At 54.0% G+C, this 21,262-nt stretch overlaps 1 protein-coding gene across 1 annotated transcript in view; it reads right to left on the bottom strand.

Moving 5' to 3' along the window:
* Positions 1-21,262, bottom strand: part of API5 (apoptosis inhibitor 5) — a 29,078-nt gene that overhangs the window by 2,575 nt on the left and 5,241 nt on the right. Inside the window, exons 2-13 of the mRNA XM_068166840.1 lie at positions 18,681-18,842; positions 16,834-16,927; positions 15,661-15,726; positions 15,180-15,331; positions 14,065-14,271; positions 12,793-12,897; positions 11,047-11,136; positions 8,527-8,708; positions 7,688-7,781; positions 6,876-6,932; positions 4,607-4,683; positions 4,165-4,301 (exon numbers count right to left, since the gene is read on the bottom strand). Coding sequence (XP_068022941.1) covers positions 4,165-4,301; positions 4,607-4,683; positions 6,876-6,932; positions 7,688-7,781; positions 8,527-8,708; positions 11,047-11,136; positions 12,793-12,897; positions 14,065-14,271; positions 15,180-15,331; positions 15,661-15,726; positions 16,834-16,927; positions 18,681-18,842 — 1,423 coding nt within the window. The remainder of the gene's footprint in view (positions 1-4,164; positions 4,302-4,606; positions 4,684-6,875; positions 6,933-7,687; positions 7,782-8,526; positions 8,709-11,046; positions 11,137-12,792; positions 12,898-14,064; positions 14,272-15,179; positions 15,332-15,660; positions 15,727-16,833; positions 16,928-18,680; positions 18,843-21,262) is intronic.

Below are 21,262 nucleotides of genomic sequence, written 5' to 3'. Positions count from 1 at the left end.
TTTGGGTTGGAAGAGACCTCTGAGATCACCAGGTCCAACCAGCAGCCTAGCGCCGCGGTGGCCGCTGAGCCACGTCCCCAAGTGGCCCTCACGCATTTCTTCATCGTCCACAGGTTGCCAGAACCCCTCCAGGGATGGGGACTCCACCACCTCCCTGGGCAGCCTGTGCCAAACCCTGGCCACTCTTGCAGCAAAGACATTGTTCCTAACACCCAATCTAACCCTCCCCTGGCACAACTTCAGGCCAACTCCACTCACTCTGTCACCTGACAGCAGTGAGAAGAGACCAACCCCCCCTCGCTGCAGCCGCAACCGGAGGTGGTGATGGTTGGCTTAAGTCACAGTACCATAGTACCATAGTATCAGTCAGGGTTGGAAGGGACCACAAGGATCAGCCAGTTCCAACCCCCCTGCCATGGGCAGGGACACCCCACACTAGATCAGCCTGGACAGAGCCTCAGCCAGCCTGGCCTTAAACACCTCCAGGGACAGGGCCCCAACCACCTCCCTGCACAACCCATTCCAGGGCTTCACCACTCTCATGGGGAAGAACTTCCTCCTCACCTCCAGCCTCAATCTCCCCACCTCCAGCTTCATTCCATTCCCCCTAGTCCTATCACTGCCTGAGATCCTGAGCAGTCCCTCCCCAGCCTTCCTGGAGCCCCCTTCAGATCCTAGAAGGCCACAATGAGGTCACCTCGGAGCCTTCTCTTCTCCAGACTGAACAGCCCCAACTCCTTCAGTCTGTCCTCACAGGAGAGGTGCTCCAGCCCTCTGCTCATCCTCCTGGCCCTGCTCTGCACAACTTCCAGCACCTCCAGATCCCTCTTGTCATAGGGGCTCCAGAACTGGAGGCAGTACTCCAGGTGGGGTCTCCCCAGAGCTGAGCAGAGGGGGAGAATCACCTCCCTTGCCCTGCTGGCCACACTTCTCCTGCTGCAGCCCAGGATCTGGTTGGCTTTCTGGGCTGCAAGTGCACACTGAGAGCTCCTGGTGAGCTTCTCCTCCCCCAGCACCCCCAAGTCTCTTTCCTCAGGGCTGCTTTCCAGCCAGTCCCTGCCCAGCCTGGATTTGTGCCTGGGATTGCCTCCACCCAGCTGCAGGACCCTGCCCTTGCTCTTATTGCTCTTATTGAAGTCCTTGAGGGTTATCCTGCTTCTGCGCCATGAGATCTCCAAGCTGTGCTTTGGTGGACAACTAGACCCCACTAAATTGTAGGAGGTCAGGAGAAGTAGCTTCCATAACCCAGAAGTGGTTTCCCTGCTTAGTAATGCCTTGACAAAACCCTCAGCCACTAGTTCAGGGCTACCTTTGGGTCAACTCATGACACGGAAACTGAGAAGCACCTCTGGAGGCCGCCCAGCTTATCCCTCTCTCCAGGCACCCTGCATCAGGGCTCCAGACTTTTGACTGCATCTGAGTCAAATGACACCAAGCTGCCTGGTGTGGTTGCCACGCTGGAGGGGAGGGATGGCATCCAGAGAGCCTTGGGCAGGCTGCAGAGCTGGGCCCAAGCCAAACTCGTGGAGTTCAACAAGGCCAAGTGCCAGGTCTTACACCTGGCTTGGGGCAATCCCAAGCACACATCCAGGATGGGTGAGGAGTGGCAGGAGAAGGCCTTGGGGGTGCCAGCTGGTGACAAACTCCCCAGGAGCCAGCAGTGGTCCCTGGCAGCCCAGAGCCAGCTGAGTGCTGAGCTGCATCCAGTTCTGGTGACCCTAATGTAAGAGGGATATGGAACTGTGGCAGGTGGTCCAGAAGAGGGCCACAAAGATGATCAGAGGGCTGGGAGAGTTGGGGCTGAGAAGGGTCCAGGGAGAGCTCAGAACAGCCTTCTAGTACCTGAAGGGAGCCTATAAGAATGCCAGGGAGGGACTTCTTACAAGGGCTTGTAGTGATAGGATGAAACTGAATGAATTGAAGCTTGAGGAGGGCAGATTTAAACTGGAGATTAGGAAGAAATTCTTTCCAGTGAGGGTGGTGAGACACTGGAACACTTTGCCCAGAGAGGTTATGGATTCCTTCTCCCTGGAGGTGTTCAAGGCCAGGCTGGATGGGGCCCTGAGCAACCTGAGCTAGTGGAAAGTGTCCCTGCCCATGGCAGGGGGGTTGGAACTAGCTGATCTTTAAGGTCCTTTCCAACCCAAAGCCATTCCATGAATCTCTGAACTGTGTACACACAGTGAACATGGCAATCTTCAGGAGCTCTGGGTCAGGTCTGCCACACCAGACATGTGCTGAGGCTGAACAAGGGATGTGGAATTCAGCACAGATCCAGTTGCACAGCAGCAGCTGGCCAGCTCTGCCACTCAGAGCACCTGGGACATGTGGGGTGTGAGTGCTGTGTCACAACACCACCACAATTCCCGACTCTGAATTAAGCTCCTGCTTGCAAGCGACCCAGTTTGGCAGGCTGGTGACACCCAAATACGGATAGATCACCAGCTAGGAAGAGACCATTACACACAAAAACTGGTGACAGGACAAAGTATCTCCCCAGCATGTGATAAAGTTCAGCCCCAGAGTGCCAGGCTGGAAGGGAGCTCAAGGATCACCTGGTCCAACCTTTCTGGGTAGCAGCAGAGCAGAACTGAGCTGGCCCAGCTCCCTGCCAAGGTGAGGCTTCACACTCCCCAGTGTAGGGAAATCCACCACTTCCCTTGGGAGATGGCTCCAATGTCTGACTGTTCTCATGGGGAAACATTTTCTGCTGGAGTGCAGTGACAGCCTCCCCAGCAGTCCCTTGTTTCATAGTTTCATAGTTTCACTCAGGGTTGGAAGGGACCACAAGGATCATCTAGTTCCAACCCCCCTGCCATGGGCAGGGACACCCCACACTAGATCAGCCTGGCCAGAGCCTCAGCCAGCCTGGCCTTAAACACCTCCAGGGACAGGGCCCCAACCACCTCCCTGCACAACCCATTCCAGGGCTTCACCACTCTCATGGTGAAGAAATTCCTCCTCACATCCAGCCTGAATCTCCCCACCTCCAGCTTCATTCCATTCCCCCTAGTCCTATCACTACCTGAGATCCTGAGCAGTCCCTCCCCAGCCTTCCTGCAGCCCCCTTCAGATCCTGGAAGGCCACAATTAGGTCACCTCGGAGCCTTCTCTTCTGCAGACTGAACAGCCCCAACTCCTTCAGTCTGTCCTCACAGGAGAGGTGCTCCAGCCCTCTGATCATCCTCCTGGCCCTGCTCTGGACACGTTCCAGCACCTCCCCATCCCTCTTTTCATAGGGGCTCCAGAACTGGACACAGTACTCCAGGTGGGGTCTCACCAGGGCTGAGTAGAGGGGGAGGATCACCTCCCTTGCCCTGCTGGCCACACTTCTCCTGCTGCAGCCCAGGACCTGATTGGCTTTGCAGGCTGCAAGAGCACAATGAGAGCTCCTGTTGAGCTTTTTGTCCACCAGCACCCCCAAGTCTCTCTCCTCAGGGCTGCTTTCCAGCCAGTCCCTGCCCAGCCTGGATTTGTGCCTGGGATTGCCTCCACCCAGATGCAGGACCCTGCCCTTGCTCTTGTTGAACCTCCTGAGGTTGGCTTGTGCCCACCCCTCCAGCCTGTCCAGGTCCCTCTGGATGGATCCCTTCCCTCCAGCTGTCTGCTGCACCACACAGCTTGGTGTCATCAGCAAACTTGCTGAGGGTGCACTCAGTGCCACTGTCCATGGCACCCACAAAGATGTTGAACAAGACAGGTCCCAGGACTGATCCCTGAGGGACTCTGCTTGTCCCTGGCCTCCACTGGGACATGGAGCCATGGACAGCCACTCTTTGGGTGTGGCCACCAAGCCAGTCCCTTATCCATCTAGTGGTCACCCATCAAACCCATGTGTCACCAGTTTGGAGACCAGGATGTGGTGCGGGACAGTGTCGAAGGCTTTGCTCAGGTCCAGGTCCCCATCACCTTGTCTTTCCCAAAGGACTCCTTGTGCAAAGGGAGTCTCTGTCCTCCTGGGAGCCTCCCTTTAGGTCTTGATCCATGGTAACAAGGTCTCCCCTAAGCCTTCTCTTCTCCAGGCTGAACAGCCTCAGCTCTCTGAGCCTCTCCTGACATGGCAGGGCTGCCAGGCCTCTGATCATTCTCAAGGACTTGTTTCTCCCTGCCTGAGCCCAGCCCCAGGCACCACCAGGCCAGGAGCTGGCAAGCCGCCTGACTCACCGTAGGAGAAGCTTCCCAGGTTGCTGCTGTACTTTCCACTGGGAGGGTTATAGATTTGCCTGGCATCCCTCTTTGGTCCTGCTGAAGCCTTCTTTGGGGGTGAACTTGAGGTGGTGTCTTCACCTGCTCTTTTTTGACTGAGAGAGGAAAACAAAAGCAGACCATTACACTCCCTGGGCTGCCAGGCACAGGACCAGCAGATGGCTCTCAAGGCTTAACCACGGAAGCTAATGAAGATGCCCTGATTAGTAACTCAAAAGAGGAACTACAGCAGTCTCCCGCTGATGTGGTCTACTCCATCTATAAAGCAGAACTCAGATGATCACTCCCCAGCCTTAATTCCTTCCAGAGAGGCTGTCAAACTTTCAGCTTGGCACCTTGAGTGTGCAAAGAGCAAAAGCTGACCCCCCCCTTGCTGTCTTTTCTGGTGAGCAGCTCTTACCTTGCATCTGCTTTCTGTACTGGTTTCCAGGACAGGGTAACTGTGCTTTTGTAAGAAGGAGGAATGTGGAAGAGATCCTACAGAGGCAAAATTGGACAGTTAAGAGTTAAATTCACTCCAGGTTTTTAGGTACCTACCGAGACCCCAGAATTACACAGACTTTCCAACTGTTTTAAATCCTCTCCTGAAGTCCCATGCCACAGGCAGAAGGCAGCAGCAGCCTGTGAAATGTGACTGGGATTTACAGGAACAGAAAAACCATAGAATGGTCTGGGCTGGAAGGGACCTCCAAAGGTCATCCAGTCCAAGCCTCCTGCCAGAGCAGGATCACCCAGGGCAGCTCACACAGGTGGGTTTTGAGTGTCTCCAGAGAGGGAGACTCCACCACCTCTCTGGCCAGCCTGCTCCACAATGGAAGTTTTCCCTTCTGTTCCCCTGGCACCTCCTCTGCTCCACACTGGCCCCAGTGCCCCTTGGCCTGCCCTTGGACATCCCTGAGCAGAGCCTGGCTCTGTCCTCCCCACACTGCCCTGCAGATGGTTATCAACAGGAATGAACTACGATGACTGCTACAGGGAGGCATCTGGCATCCACCTCCTCTTCAATACAGCGCTGAGTTTTGGGCCCCTCACTCCCAGGAGGACATCGAGGTGCTGGAGCAGGTCCAGAGAAGGGAAAACAAAGCTGGGGAAGGGTCTGGAGATCAGGTCTCAGGGGAAGTGGCTGAGGGACCTGGGGTTGCTTGCTCTGGAGACAAGCAGGCCGAGGGGAGAACTCCCTCACTCTTTACAACTCCTTGAAAGGAGGCTGGAGCCAGGTGGAGGTCAATCTCATCTCCCAAGTGACAGCACAAGAGGAAGCAGCCTCAAGCTGTGTCTGGGAAGGTTTAGGTTGCATACAAGGAAAGCTTTCATTACTGCAGAGTGGTCAAGGCCTGAAGCAGGCTGCCCAGGGCAGTGGTAGAGTATCCATCCCTGGAGGGGTTTGAAAGCTGTGTAGATGTGGTGCTGAGGGACAGGGTTCAGTGGTGAGCTGGCAGTGTGAACAGTTGGCCACTGTGATCTTGGAGGTATTTTGCAACCTGCATCATTCTGCACTCCTGTGATTCTATGACTCTTAACATGATGGGCAAAGGTTTTGATTTATGTTGATCACTGAGATAAGAAGCAAAGGAAGAAAGGACAAGGTGGGTTACAAGAAATCAGAAAGGCTCCAAGAGCTCTGCATGGAAGCCTCTTTCTGCAGCTCCTCTCTGCTAGGCTCTGCGAGCAAGGACATCCTATACAGCAGCTGGCTTTCCCTCCTCCTTCCTTCACATTTCTCTGCACCCCTTCAAACCACTCCTTCCTCCTCCCTACCACTGCAAGAGAGAGAAATTACAAGCAAAATGGCTGGGCCAGAATCCAGAGACCCTGAAGCCAAAGTTTGCTGCTCCTGTGGACAACTAGGGCTGCAAATGTGTGCCCAAATGCATCATGCCAACAGCAGGAGTGGTTAAGCAGCTTGCAGAGACAGTGGATGCATGTCTCAGAGACAGTGAAGCAAGGAACAACACTGAGCTGGTTAGCACCAACATCAATCTCTTCTCTCCAGCTCAAACCTGCCAGGCTTTTTCTGCACAGGCTGCTCTGCTCTCTGAATTACTCCATAGATTCATAGAACCATTTGGGATGGAAGGGACCTTGAAGCTCATCCAGTTCCAACCCCCCTGCCACAGACAGGGACACCTCAAACTAGCCCAGATTGCTCAAGGCCTCATCCAACCTGGCCTTGAACACCTCTAGGGAGAGGACATCCACAACCTCCCTGGGCAACCTGTGCCAGTGCTGGGGGAAACTTCAACCCACCACATTACCACCCTCACTGCAAAGAATCCTAATCTCCAGTCTCAATCTCCCCTCTCCCAGCTCAAAGCCACTGCCTCTCATCCTGTCACTACAAGCCCTTGTCAAAAGTCCCTCCCCAGCTTTCTTGTAGCCCCCTTCAAATACTGAGAAGCTGCTGGAAGGTCTCCCTGAAGCCTTCTCTTCTCCAGGCTGAGCAGCCCCAGCTTTCTCAGTCTGTCCCCATAGGTGAGGTGCTGCAGCCCTCTGATCATCTTCATGGCTCCTCTGGACCCACTCCAACAGTTCCATGTTCCTCTAATGCTGGGGGTACCAGAACTGGAGCCATGCTCCAGGTGGCACCTTAGCAGAGCAGAGGGAGAGAATCAGCTCCCTCACCCTGCTGGTCACACTGCTTGCAATGAGGCCTTACCATGAGGACTTACCTTGATCAAAACATTAATATTATTGGTTATTTTCAAGGCAACCACTTTGATCTTGTTCTGAAAGAAAGAAGATACACCTCAGTAGCTTGAAACTGCATTTGATGGAGTCACAACATGTAATTGCTCCTCCTAGTACAGTGCTACTGACAGGGAAGGTGTCTACATCCCAGCTGAAGTTTTGGGATTCTCTAAGAAGATTTAGTTCCTGAAACAATTCCTTCCCTTGCTTCTTTGCTCTGGGAGATACTAACTGGCATCTGCTTGACCTTGGCTGCATTGTTTGGGCTAAGTCTTAACTTATCTGCTCCTTTCTCTTGTCCCTTCTTCTGTACAGGGTGATAAGGGGGGAGCAGCTAGCAGGGAGGGAGAAGCTAGCAGCTTTCCCTGGTCTTTGACCAGGCTGCTCCTTGTGCTGTTTACTAATTGCACATCCTGTATATTTTGGACACATTCCCTGCATTGCATTGCAGGTTGTAGTCTTGCTTGTAAATACAGCTTGCATTTGCTTCCAGCTGAGCTGCCCTGGCAAAGTTAATATTCAGGGGGAATTTTCAACCCACCACAACACTAAGTAGCTGCTTTAAATGCTCCAGGCTGCATCTCACCTAACCCTTTTCCCCCTCAGCATATGAAGATATCCCCTGCAAACACAGGGTGAAGAGAGCAGCTCCCAGCAGGAACAGTTCAGATGCAGCTGCAGTAAAGGTTGGCGGTGTTATTCCCTCTCCATCTGCATGCTGCTATCAGGCTGCAGCCCATCAGGGTGTCACCTCAGCAGGCTCAGGCCACCACAATTCCTAAGCAGTGTTTACCTCCTCTGTTTTCAAGGCTTCTCCTGTCTTGCCCTGAAGCGCCAGACGAAGCTGTCGGATGTACACCTGCAGCCCTCGAGCGAAGTACTGCAGCCTGGAAGGATGTGAAGCACTCTGTTGGTAACTGTACACATTCCCACCAAAGCATAAGGAAAGAGAAACTGGAATCTCACTTTTGTTTCCTTACCCTCTAGGAAAAATTCTCCAAGTAAGTCTTTATAGCTCTCTGACTTGTGCTTCTTCGGCACAGTCACAGACTCCCAGCATAGTGAAGATTGGAAGGGACCTCTGGAGCTCACCCAGTCCAACCCCCTGCCAAAGCAGGGCACCCACAGCAGCTTGCCCAGGAGCACAATGGCCAGGGGGCGTTCCTCATGTTCAGACAGAGCTGCCTGGGTACTACTTGTGCCCACTGCCCCTTGTCCTTTTCTTGGGCAGCATTGAGAAGAGTCTGGCCCCAGCCTCTTGCTCCTCAACCTTCAGCTCTTACTGAGCACAGTGAGATCCTTTCTCACGCTGCTCTTCTCCAGGCTCTCAGCCCCAGGGCTCTCAGCCTTTGCTCCTCACAGACATGCTTCCAGGCTTCCTCAGTATCTTTGTAGCCTCCACTGAACTCTCTTCCAGTAGTCTCTCTTGAATTGGGAGAGCCCAGAACTGGACCCAATACTCTATATGTGGCCTCACTAGGGCAGAGTAGAACCTTCAATGACCTTCTGGCTTTCCTGCTCTTAATGCACCCCAGGATCTGTTGTCCTCCTTGGCCACATTGCTGGCTGATAAGTGAATGATGATGCCTACTTTCTAACAGGCCACTCTAAGACTTGTCTCTAAATGCTTACCTGATTTTGAAGTCTTTCAACTTCTCTGCATTCAGCTTGGCTGTGAGGAAGTCAGGAAGTTTCCTCCCCAGCTGATGGAAGCTGTACAACAAACACTCCACATAACTGAACTGCAGCTTGGGTTCTTCGCTGCCAGCGTTCTCCCCATTCTCTGCTTCCTCTGGAGGCAGGGGCATGTACTCCTACACACAGGAACACACAAGGAAAGGAAGGGGAACCAAAAGCACATAGGCAAACTGACTGCTCATCTGCAGGGCTTGAGCTAGAGGCTTCATTTACCCTGTCAGATTGCCATTGATGCCTCCGACTCTGGCTCGCTGGCCAGATGGAGGCAGGTGACAAGTGGTGTCCCTCAGGGCTCTGCACTGGCACCAGAGCTGCTCAGCATCTTCATCAATGACAGCAACAGCCAGAAGCCTCAGCAAGTCTGCAGCTGGAGCCAAGCTGAGTGGTGCTGTTGGTAAGTCTGAAGGATGGGATGGCACCCAGAGGGACCTGGCCAGGCTGGGAGGGGTGGGCTGAGGAGATTCTCATGAGGTTCAAGGAGGCAAAGTGCAAAGTCCTGCACCTAGATCAGGGCAATGCTAGAGATCAACCCAGGCTGGGGGATGAGGAGCTAGAGAGCAGCCCTGCAGAAAGGGCTTGGGGTGCTGGTGGGGGAGAAGCTGGGCAGGAGCCAGCAATGGGCACTGGCAGCACAGAAGGCCAAGGGCAGCCTGGGCTGCAGCCAAAGCAGTGTGGCCAGCAGATCCAGAAAGGTGATTCTGTCTCTCTGCTCTGCCCTGGTGAGACCTCCCCTGGAGTACTGTGTACAGGTCTGGAGCCTTCAGTACAGGCAGGACATGGACCTGATGGAGAGGGTCCACAGGAGGGCCACAAAGATGATCAGGGGTTGGAGCAGCTCTGCTAGGAGGATAGGCTGAGGGAGCTGGGGGTGTTCAGCCTGGAGTAGAGAAGGCTTCAGGCAGACCTAAGAGCAGCCTGCCAGGACCTGAGTGGGGGGTACAGGAAGGCTGCAGAGAGACTGTTTGCAAAGACCTGCAGGGGCAGGACCAAGGGTAATGGTTTGGAATGAGAGCAGAGCAGATTTAGACTGGATGTGAGCAACCAGTTCTGCACTATGAGGCTGCTGGAACACTGCAACAGGTTGCCCAGGGAGGGAGTTAAGGACCCATCCCTGGAGATATTCATGGTTCTGAACAACCTGCTCCAGTGGAGGATGTCCCTGCTGACTGCAGGGGGGTTGGACTGGATGCCCTTTGGAGATCCCTTCCAATCCAAACCCTTCAATGATTCTGTGACTTGAAGGAAAGAAGTAGCACTGCTGCCCCAGAAGGAATGTTGTGCTGCTCCAGTGCTACAACTGCCAGTGCAGACACAGCCTTTGATGAACTCAGGGTCAGGTAAACTGGAGAGCTCACTGGATTAAAACCATCCTGCAGCTAACAGAGCCCTAGACCTGCAAAGGCTTTGACTGCAAAAATGATCACAGAATCACTGAATTGTTCAGTCTGGAAGAGACTTTTAACATGAGAGTCCAACCACTGTCCCAACAGGATGAGGTCCAGCAGTAACCCATGTCCCTCAGCACCACACCTACGTGGGTTTTCAATCTCTCCAGGGATGGTGACTCCAGCAGTCCCCTGGGCAGCCTGCTCCAGGGCTTGACAACCCTTTGGGGAAAGAAATTGTTTCCAATGCTCAACCTAAACCTTCCCTGATGTAACTTGAGGTGGTTTCCTCTGGCATGATCACTTGGAACACAGGAGAAGAGACCAATCCCCACCTTATTCTAAGCCCCTTACAGGGAGTTGTAGAGAGCAATGAGGTCTCCCCTCAATCTCCTAGTCTCCAGGCTAAACAACCCCAGGTCCTTCAGCTGCTTCTTGAATGACTTGTGCTCTAGACCCTTCCCCAGCTTTGCTGCCCTTCTCTGGTGCTGGACATGCTCCAGCACCTCAGTGTCCTTGTTGGAGTGAGGGGCCCAAACCTGAACCCAGTATTTGAGGCATGGCCACTGCCTAGAGCAGGGGGCGATCTCTGCCCTACTGCTGCTGGCCACCCTCAAAAGGCCAGGATGCTGGTGGCCTTGGCCAGCTGGGCAATGCTGGCTCATGTTCAGCTGGCTGGTGACTAGCAGCCTCAGCTCCTTTCCTTCAGGGCAGTTTCCAGCCACTCTGTCCCACACCTGAGGCTGGCTGTGATCCAAGCGCAGGACCCAGCACTTGGCCATGTTGAAGCTGATCCCATGGATCCAGCTTGTCCAGAGCCCCCCTGTGCCTCCTCCCTAACCACCAGCAGACCAACACTGCCACCCAGCTTGGTGCCATCTGCAAGCCCATGCGATTAAGAGCCTAGAGAACTGGCCCCAGGGCCGAGCCCAGTGCTCCTTCCCCTTGCACTGGGGACAGAGCTACCTTTGAAACAGCCACCTCAGAGAAGGGACAACTGGAGGCAGGGAGCTTGTTTGGATCAAAGCTTCTGAGTGTCTGAAAGGACTAAAAAGTGACTTAGTCTTACCAGCAATTTATCAAACAGCTTCTTCAGATTTGATTCAAGCTTTTCCATATCACCACAGAAGGAACTCATTTCAGCCAGAAGCTTCAGAACCTGCACCAGAGGAGAGCAGAGTTTGTTTGTGTGTTAGCCCAGAAGTACAGAGGTTTAGCTGTGAGCCTAAAGGTGGCCACCACATCATCACCTCCCACACCAGAGGTCACCTATTACAGCTACATTCCTCCCAAACACCAGGTAAGCACACAGGAAGGAACAGGCCTAGTCTGGTTTTCATGTCCTCAAAGAAGGAAAGAGGTTTTGTGTGTCTGAGCCCAACAAGTCAACACAACTTCACCTCCCACCCCTCTTCCAACTGAGACCTCACTGAAGCTGCAGTGCTGATGAAGTCAGAATCACAGACGTGAAAATGGTCCCTCAGGAGGCTAAATTAGCATGAGCCAGGCAACAATGACTTCAGTAACTACTCTGTGCTGCAAGAAAAACTGACAGCAGTGTAAAAGAGACTACAGAGATCTACTGCTCCCAGCCCTGCCTCAGTAGCTTGGCACAAGTGAGAGATGCTTTACAGGGCAATCCTCTCCCATGCCTCAACACAGCAAATCTTTTATCCCAGTCTAGCTTGTTTTCCTCCAAGCCAAGAACTGAAACCCACCTGAGAATCAGAGCAGGTAAGAGTTGGAAGGGACCTCTGGAGCTCACCCAGTCCAACCCCCTGCCAAAGCAGGGCACCCACAGCAGCTTGCCCAGGAGCACAATGCCCAGGGGGGTTGGAAGCTCTCCAGACAAGGAGACTCCACAACCTCTCTGGGCAGCCTGCTCCAGGCCTCCAGCACCCTCACAACAAAGAAGTCTCTCTTCATGTTCAGATGGAATTGCCTGGGTTCCAGTTTGTGTCTATCACCCCTTGTCCTGTCCTTGGGCAGCACTGAGCAGAGCCTGACCCCAGCCTCTTGCCCCCCACAGCTCCTTCAGCTCTTGCTGAGCATTGCTCAGCTCCCCTCTGGGGCTGCTCTGCTGCAGGCTCTCAGCCCCAGGGCTCTCAGCCTTTGCTCCTCCCAGAGCTGCTCCAGGCCCCTCAGCATCTCTGTAGCCTCTGCTGGACTCTCTTCAGTAGCTGCCTGTCTCTCTTGAGCTGGGGAGCCCAGAGCTGGACACAGCACGGCAGTTGTGGTCCCCATGCAGTAACACTGATAATTCATTCTCATTTGGCTTCACTGCAGTCCCAAGATCTTACAGCGAGTCCCCAGGACTCCAGCTGTGGGCTGGGGGCAGAGCAGAGAGGGGGGAGAACCTCCCACAACCTGCTGGTCACACTCCCTCATGCATCCCAGGAGACCATTGGAGTTCTTGGCCACGGGGGCACATTGTTGCCTCACGGTGAACTTGCCCACAGGCACCCCCAGGTCCTTCTTCACAGAGCTATTGCCAGCAGGCCACTCCCTCACCCATACTGCTGCAGGGGGGATTCCTCCCCAGGTGCAGGACCCTGCTCTTGCTCTTGTTGAGCTCCAGAGGCTTCCCTCCACCCAGCTCTTCAGCCTGTGGAGCTGTGGCTGAATGGCAACCCAGCCTGACGGGGGGGCAGCCACTCCTCCCAGCTTGGTACCAGCAGCAGAGGTGCTGAGGCTCCACTCTGCCCCTCCCTCCAGCCTGCTGCTGCAGGAAGGTGTCTGCAGCTTTCACAGCAGCTGTCTTCATAGAGATGGATACTTTTCTAATGGTCTGAAGGACATGTTAGCTTTGGCTTACCTCCAGCTGGATATCAAGCCCCTCCACTGGGGTGGTCAGAGAGCTGAGGTTTGGCAGCACATGCTCACAGAAGTAAGTAACAAACTTGGTGGAATGGACGTTTTTCTGGGGGAAACAACACAGACAAGCCTCACATTGGTCAGGTGACTCTGAGGAACTCCAGTGCTGCCCACCCATCACTGCACCACCCTTACAGACACCTGCCACACAGCAGTAGCTTGAAGCTTTATTAACCCTCCCCCTCAAAAGGACTCTTTTCAACATCTTTTATTCACAGGGAGCTAAAGGTGGAGAATTAGTGTATGGCAATCACAGAATACCAAGGGTTGGAAGGGACATACAGAGATTGAGTCCAACCCCCTTGCCACAGCAGCATCACCTAGGGCAGGACACACAGAAACACATCCAGATGGGTCTTGAAAGCCTCCAGAGAAGAGTCCACAACCTCTCTGGGCAGCCTGCTTCAGGGCCCCAGCACCCTAACAGTGTAGAAGCTTCTCCTCATGTTCAGGTGGAACTGCCTGGGTTCCTGTTTGGAGCACTGCAGCAGGCTGCCCAGAGAGCCTGTGGAGTCTCCCTCTCTGGAGTGGATGTACTCATGTGCAGACTACCCTGGGTGCTCCTGCTCTGGCAGGGCAGTTGGACTTGATGATCTCTGGAGGTCCCTTCCAAACTCTAATGTTCTGTGACTCTATGTTCCAGCCTAAATATTTGTCCTACCACTGGGCACCACTGAAGAGACTGACACCCACCCTTCAGATACTTATAGGCATTTCAGCTGCCTGAAAGGAGGTTGTAGACAGGTGGGAGCTGCTCTCTTCTCCCAGGCACCCAGCACCAGAACAAGAGGACACAGTCTCAAGCTGTGCCAGGGGAGGTTTAGGCTGGAGGTGAGGAGAAAGTTCTTCCCTGAAAGAGTAATTGGGCATTGGGATGTGCTGCCCAGGGAGGTGGTGGAGTCCCCATCCCTGGAGGTGGCCCTTGAAGCTGTGGTTTAGTTGTCAGGAGGTGCTGGGTGATAGGTAATAGGTCTTTCCCATGCTGGCTGATTCTATGACTCTGTGATTAAGAACCCCTCCCAGCCTTTTCCTCTCAACAGCCCCACGGTTCTCTGTCTTCCTTGTTAGCAGAGATGTTCAAGTCCCCCAGGCACCTCCACAGATCCAGGGGATCCCTGTCTTGAACATGCTGTTAGACTGACTGGGTACAGCCAGGGGAAGCTGGAACATTCCCTCTCCACACCACTCCTCATGGAAGCCACTCAGTACATACCGAGAAGAGAGGCACTGCCTGCCGAGTGCACTGCAGCAGCCTGTCCACACAGTCTGGGTCAGATGGGTTGAAGGTTTGCTCCAGGTCTGCTTGTTCAGCTACCAGCTCCACCAGCTGCTGCCTCCCACTGACTGTCTGTAAGCTTTTTAACCCAGACAGTATTTTCATGAACAGAACGAATTCCTCACCTGTCACATCTTCCAGCACCTGCAGAAAGCACCAGAGGACACATTTCTACCTGCACATCTCCTTGACCTCAGAAGGCAACGCAGGCAAATATTCAGCATGTAAATGGAGCTTCCAGCTACTGACACCCAGGCATGCTAAGGAGCACCAAGAATCACAGAATGGTTTGGGGTGGAAAGGACCTGAAAGAGCAGCTAGCTCCAAGCCCCTTGCCATGGGCAGGGGCACCTCCTACTAGGCCAGTTTGCTCAAGGCCTCATCCAGCCTGGCTCTGAACACTGCTATGCTTGAAGCCTCCAGAACTCTGAGAAACCTGTTGCAGGGCCTCTCACCAGCTTCATGGGGAAGAATTTCTTCCTTATGTCTCCTCTAAATCCAGCTTCTTACAGTTTGAAGCCATCAGCCCTCGCCCTGCCACTCCATGCCTTTGTAAAAGGTCTCTCTCCAGCTCTCTTGTAGCCCTCTTTAAGCACTGAGAAGCCACCAGAAAACCTCCCCTTGGAGCCTTCTCTTCTCCAGGCTGAACAACCCCAACTCTCCCAGCCTGGCCTCACAGCAGAGGGCTTCCAGCCCTCCCAGCATTGTTGTGACCTCCTCTCTCCCTCATAGGACAGGTCCTTGTCTGTGCTGAGGACTCCAGAGCTGGCCCCAGCACTGCAGGGGGGTGCCACAGCAGAGCAGAAGGGCAGGATCCCCTTCCTGCCCCTGCAGCTAGAGATCAGCCCAGGACATGGTTGGCTTCTGAGCTGTGAGCACACATCATGCTGAGCTTCTCACCACCCAACACTCCCAAGCCCTTCTCCTCAGCACTGCTCTTTATCCACCCTCCACCCAGCCTGCATTTCTGCTTAGGGTTGCCCCAGCTGAGGTGCAGGATCTTGCACTTGACTTCCCTACCACTGAGGTCTGTAGTGAAAGCAGAGACCCACCTTCTTTGATTCAGTCAGGATGAACTCTTCTACCTCCTTTGTCATCACCTCCTCAGGCAGGGTTTTCAGCTTTGTGGAGAGGAACTTGATGGCTCGCTCCCTCACGATATCCTCTCCCTGGAGAATCTGACTGAATAAGCCTCCCAGAGTCCCTTGAATGGAGGACAAAGCAGGGAACTCCCATTAGCTTAGAAGCTGAGAGCTCAGTCTTCAGTGAGGAAAGGACTTCCCTGCTCTATGAGCCCACAACACACTTGGAAGTCACTGCTATACTGACCTGTAGGAAAAGACAACTGTCCTCTAGCTTGACATAAGAGTCCCCCTGTGGAGCTCAGGCCCACAACTACTGCACAGCTCTGTACCATGTGTGAAGCCAAACAATGAGGGAGTGCCTCTAACTTTTGCTTTGAGTCCTGTTCTCATCCTGCTAGAGCCTGGGAAGGGTTAATAATAAAACACTTAGAGGAAAATGTGTCTTTACCTTTAGCATCCATCTTAAATATGCTGAGCAAAGCATTGTTCACCAAGTTGAACTCTGCAGAGTCATCTGAAGAGAGAAGAAAGGAATTCTGACATGAATATCCTTGAAAGCAGAGCTAAAGGCATTTTGCACTTCACCTGACAGCACTGAAAACACAAAGATAGAAATGAATAGGGTAATGGAGTCAGGTTTTAGTATCTTTATCAATGAGCTGGGTGAGGGGAATGAGTGCACCCTCAGCCAGTTAGAGGTGACACTAAGCTGGGAGGCAGTGTTGATCTGCTTGAGGGTAAGAAGCCTCTACAAAGAGACCTGGAGAGGCTGGATCAATGGACTAACATCAACTGGATGAGGTTTAACACAGCCAAGTGCTGGGTCCTGCACTTGAGTCACAACCACCTTGTGAATGCTCCAGGCTTAGGGCAGAGCAGCTGGAAAGCTACCCTGTAGAGAAAGAGCTGGGGGTGCTGAGTGACATCCGGATGAACAGTGTGCCCAGGTGGCCAAGAAGGGCACCAGCAGCTTGGCCTGGATCAGCAAGTGTGGCCAGCAAGACCAGAAAAGGGATTGTGCCTCTGTACTGGGCACTGGTGAAGCCACATCTCAAATACTGGGCTCAGGTTTGGGCCCCTCACTCCAAGAAGGACATGGAGAGGCTGGAGCAGGTCCAGAGGAGGGCAACAAAGCTGGGGAAGGGTCTGGAGCACAGGGCTGGGGAGGGACAGCTGAGGGAGCTGGGGGTGTTCAGCCTGGAGAAGAGGAGGCTGAGGAGAGACCTCACTGCTCTCTACAGCTGCCCAAAGGGAGGCTGCAGTGAGGTGGGGCTTGGTCTCTTCTCTCTAGTACCAGGTGATGGAATGCGAGGCCATGGCCTGAAGTTGTGCCAGGGGAGGGTTAGGTTGGAGATGAGGAACAGTTTCTGTGCTGCAGGAGTGGTCAGGCAGAGGCTGCCCAGGGAGGTGGTGGAGTCCCCATCCCTGGAGGTGTTCCAGAAACCTGTGCCCATGGCACTGGGGGCAGGGTCTGGTGGCCATGGTGGGGCTGGAGTTCCTAAATCCCTTCCAGCTGCTCCAATTCGAGGATTCTAACAGAAAATGTTTTATGGAACAGAATTCTCTGTACTTTCTGGTGTGGCAGAAGGAGATGAGGCAGGAAAGTGCTAATGCCTCCTACCTGACTGCAGCAGCTGGGTCAGGATGTCTGCTACCCGAGGCAGATTGTCTCCGGTGGCAAACTGAGGCAGCTCCTTGATGGCCTGGCGCCGGATCTGGGTGGAGATGGAAACAAAACCAGGACACTGAAAGCAGCTGCCAACAAACCTTCAGCTGATTCAACTAAAGAGTCTGGCAGAAAGAGCAGCCCAGTGGGAGAAAAATCAGCACATCTTCAGAAGTAACATTCAACCTTCAGACTTCACTGGAGTCCAAGCTTCAGAGTGGTCATGAAATGCTCACAGTCCTGAGGGAAGTTGTTTCTCCTTAGATCCAAGCAGCACTGGGGAAACCTCAATCCAAACAGCAGCTCTGTCCCACAGAAGGTGAGGGGCTGGAAGGGACCTTGAAAACTCATCCAGCCCAACCACCTGCCAGAGCAGGATCACACAGGAACACATCTAGGCAGGTCTTGGATATCTCCATAGAGGGAGACTCCACAACCCCCTGGGCAGCCTGCTCCAGGCTTCCATTGCCCTCTGAAAAAATTCTTCCTCATGTTCACTTGGAACTTCCTCTGCCTCAGCTTCCACCACTGCCCCTTGTGCTGGCATTGGGCAGCCCCCAGCAGAGCCTGGCTCCAGCCTCTGGGCACTCAGCCTGCACAGCTTCAGCACCAGCAATGAGGTCACCCTCAGGCTCCTCCTCTGCAAGCTCCAGAGCCCTCAGCTCCCTCAGGCTCTCCTCCTGAGGAAGATCTTCCACTGCCTGCAGCATTTTTGTGGCTCTGGGCTGGGCTCTTTCAAGCAGTTCCCTGAGGTCCTTCCTGAACTGAGTGGCCCAGAGCTGGACACAATACTCCAGCTGTGGCCTCAGCAGGAGAGAGCAGAGAGGGAGGAGAACCTCTCTGAGCTACTGACCACAGCCCTCCTAATGCAGCCCAGGATGCCCTTGGCCTCCTTGGCCACCAGAGCACATTGCTGGCTCCTGGTCAACCTCCCATCCACCAGGACCCTTCAGGTCCCTTTCCCCTTCCCTGCTCTCCAGCAGCTCAGTCCCCAACCTCTCCTGCTCCCTGGGGTTGTTCTTTCCCAGGTGCCAGACTCTGCCCTTGCCCTTGTTGAGCTTCATTCCATTTCTCCCTGCCCAGCTCTCAGCCTGTCCAGGTCAGGCTGGAGGGCAGCACAACCTCCTGTGTCAGCCATTCATTTGATGCATGAAGGGCTGGAAGTCTGTGTTATTGGGGACTGTTACTTGCTAACAGGAGGAAGTTTTACAGCTGTGCACGTGCCAGAGACACTCCAGGCTCTGCTCCCAGCACTGACAAAAAGGTCTCTAAAAACATGACCTGGCCAAACCATTTCACATCTGGTGGTTAAAGATGCTACACAGTTACAGCTTCAGTCAACACAAAGCACCAGAGGCCTTCAGCAACCTGGTGCAGGGGAGGGTGTCCCTGCCCACAGCAGGGGGGTGGGAGTCACATGAACTGTGAGGTCCCTCCCAACCCTCCTGCGACTCCATGAAGACTGCTGCAAGGATGACACATCCAGCACCACACCCCCCTGCCCCTCAGCAGAGAGCAAAACCCTCTTGCCTCCCAGCAGGATTTATTAGACCCAAGCAGCACAGAGTCCTTTTGGAAAGGGCAACAAACATCTAATGGACATTCAAACAAACTGGGGCTGAGCTTCTCTGCACAGAGCTGACCCTCTGGTCTATGATGGGAGGAAGGAAGAAGGTTCATCAGTCTGCATTTGCCCATCCCCAGAAGCATGCAATTCCCTCTTCAAAGGATCAACTCCCCCACAAAGAAACCCAAAACATCAATTCAACACATCAACTTGCTACAAGGGTCTTGATTCTTACAGAAACATCTTCATCCTCACAAAGGTCCAGCTGGGCATTGATAGCCGAGTCAGCCAGCTCAGGAAAATGCTTGAAGAACTTTGGAATGAACTGGGCTGCAAGTCTCTTCTCCTTGGCACCTCCCTTCACACCATCCAGGATGGCCTGGTATGCATCCTTGTGCTGGAAAAGGGAAGAGAGAGCACACAGAGAGTCATAGAAGCACAGAACTGGCAGGGCTGGAAGGGACCTCAAGGCTCAGCCAGTCCCAGCCCCCCTGCCATGGGCAGGGACACCTCACACCACAGCAGGTTGCTCACAGCCACCTCCAGCCTGGCTGCAAACACCTCCAGGCAGGAGGCTTCCACCACCTCCCTGGGCAGCCTGTGCCAGGCTCTCACCACCCTCCTGGGCAACAACTTCTTCCTCACAGCCTCAATCTCCCCACTTCTAGTTTTGCTCCATCCCCCCCAGACCTATCCCTCCCTGACACCCTCACAAGTCCCTCCCCAGCTTTCTTGGAGCCCCCTGCAGATCCTGGAAGGCCACCAGAAGGTCTCCTGGGAGCCTTCTCCTCTCCAGCCTGCACAACCCCAACTCTCTCAGGCTGTCTCCCTGGCAGAGCAGCTCCAGCCCTCTGCTCCTCCTCGTGGCCCTTCTCTGGACACCTTCCAGCCCCTCCAGATCCTTCCTGGCACAGAGGCTCCAGAGCTGGCCCCAGAGCTGCAGCTGTGGTCTCAGCAGAGTGGAGCAGAGGGGCAGAATCCCCTCCCTGGCCCTGCTGGCCACACTTCCCTTGCTGCAGCCCAGACTCTGCTTGGCTCTCTGGGCCAATCTAGGGGTGTTCTCAGAGAGGGAAAGGACTTTTCTTCCTCTCCCACTTCAATACATTGTACAGGCTTCATAAAAGTGTCTGTTGTCTCTTAGGTCAATATATATCCCTGTCAGTGTAGCACACTCTTGACTCTGTTGCCTGGGGTTTATTGGTTTTTTTCCTGGTTCTTCTGTCCAAGTGCTTGTTGTTCAACTTGCCAAGCCCAAGGCTCACAGCTCTCATGACTAGTTAGTGCAGACTCCAGGAGTTACATGATCACCTTCACTCAACCTGGGCTTCCCCCCACCCTCCTGCTTTGCAAGGAGTTTCTGCCTTCTGGTTGCTCCTTTCTGGTCTCTCAGGCAGAGAGTGCCCCTTCTGACAGCTGTGCTACTGGAATGGATCATGGCTGATCTTTCATGTATGCTGTGCTGTGTCTTCAGCAGTGATGCAGACAGGGAGATTGAGGCCACCCTCAGCAAGTTTGCAGATGGTACCCAGCTGAGGAGTGTGGCTGACAAAGCTGAGGCACAGGATGCCACCCAGAGGGACCTGGACAGGCTAGAGAAGTGTGCTCAGGAGAAGTGCATGAGGCTCACTAAGGCAAAGCCCAAAGTCCTGCACCTAGGTTGGAGCAATCCTCATTATCACTGCAGGCTGGGGGATGATGAGGCTGGGAGTAGCCCTGCAGGAAAGCACTTGGGGGTGCTGCTGGACATGAGGCAGCAATAGACAGCAAGGCCAGTGGCAGCCTGGGCTGCATCAAAAGCAGTGGGGCCAGCAGGATGAGAGAGGTAATTCTGCTTCTCTGGCTCTGCTGAGACCTCCCCTGGAGTGCTGTGTCCAGCTCTGGGGCCCTCAACACAGGAAGGACCTGGACCTGATGGAGCAGATCCAGAGGAGGCCACAAAGACAATCAGAGGGCTGGAGCAGCTCTGCTATGAGGACAGGGTGAGGGAGCTAGAGCTGTTCAGCATGGAGGAGAGAAGGATGCAAAAGACCCTTAGAGCAGTGTTTCAGTATCTGAAGACATCCTGCAGGAAGGCTGGGGAAGGACTCTTTAGAAGGGCTTGCAGTGGCAGGACAAGGAGCCATGGTTTGAAACTGGAGCAGGATAACCTTAGGTTGAACATTAGAAAGAAGTTGGGCCACCAGGGTAGACGGCCAGCCTGGCTGAGCAATGAACTTCTGGGTGAATTAAAGGGAAAAAAGGGTGTACCATCTTTGGAAGGAAGGTGAGGCAGCCCATGGAAGGTGTAAGGATGGTGCTAGGTCATGTAGGGAAAAATCAGGGAGGCAAAAGCACATTTGGAGCTCAGCCTGGCACTGCTGTGAAGGACAACAACAAGTGCTTCTACAAACACATGAATGGCAAGAGGAGGGCAAGGACAACCTTCACTGCTTGGTGGGGAGTGCTGTAACAAAGGGTGAGGCAAAGGCAGAGGTACTGAACACCTTCTTTGCCTCAATTTTCACTAGCAGGACAGAATGTCTGCCAGACAGCTGCCTGCAGAGCTGGCAGAAGGAGCCAGGGAGCTGCAGAGTTTCCCTCTGTTCCAGGAGGGGGTAGTTAGAGACCTGCTGAGCCACTTGGATCCCCACAAGTCCATGGGACCAGATGGGATCCATCCTAGGGTGCTGAGAGAGCTGGCAGATGAGCTGCCAAGCCACTCTCCATCATTTACCACCAGGCCTGGCTCACTGGACAGGTCCCAGAGGACTGGAAACTGGCCAACGTGGTCCCCATCCACAGGCAGGGTTGGATGGAGGAACCTGGAAACTCCAGGCC

This window comes from Melanerpes formicivorus, unplaced genomic scaffold (assembly GCF_026170545.1).
Source record: "Melanerpes formicivorus ecotype bairdi unplaced genomic scaffold, bMelFor1.0.p_v2 SCAF_108, whole genome shotgun sequence".
Classification (NCBI taxonomy): Eukaryota; Metazoa; Chordata; class Aves; order Piciformes; family Picidae; genus Melanerpes; species Melanerpes formicivorus.
The sequence above is the reverse complement of the archived record's forward strand: the minus strand, read 5'-3'. Positions and strand labels throughout refer to the sequence as shown.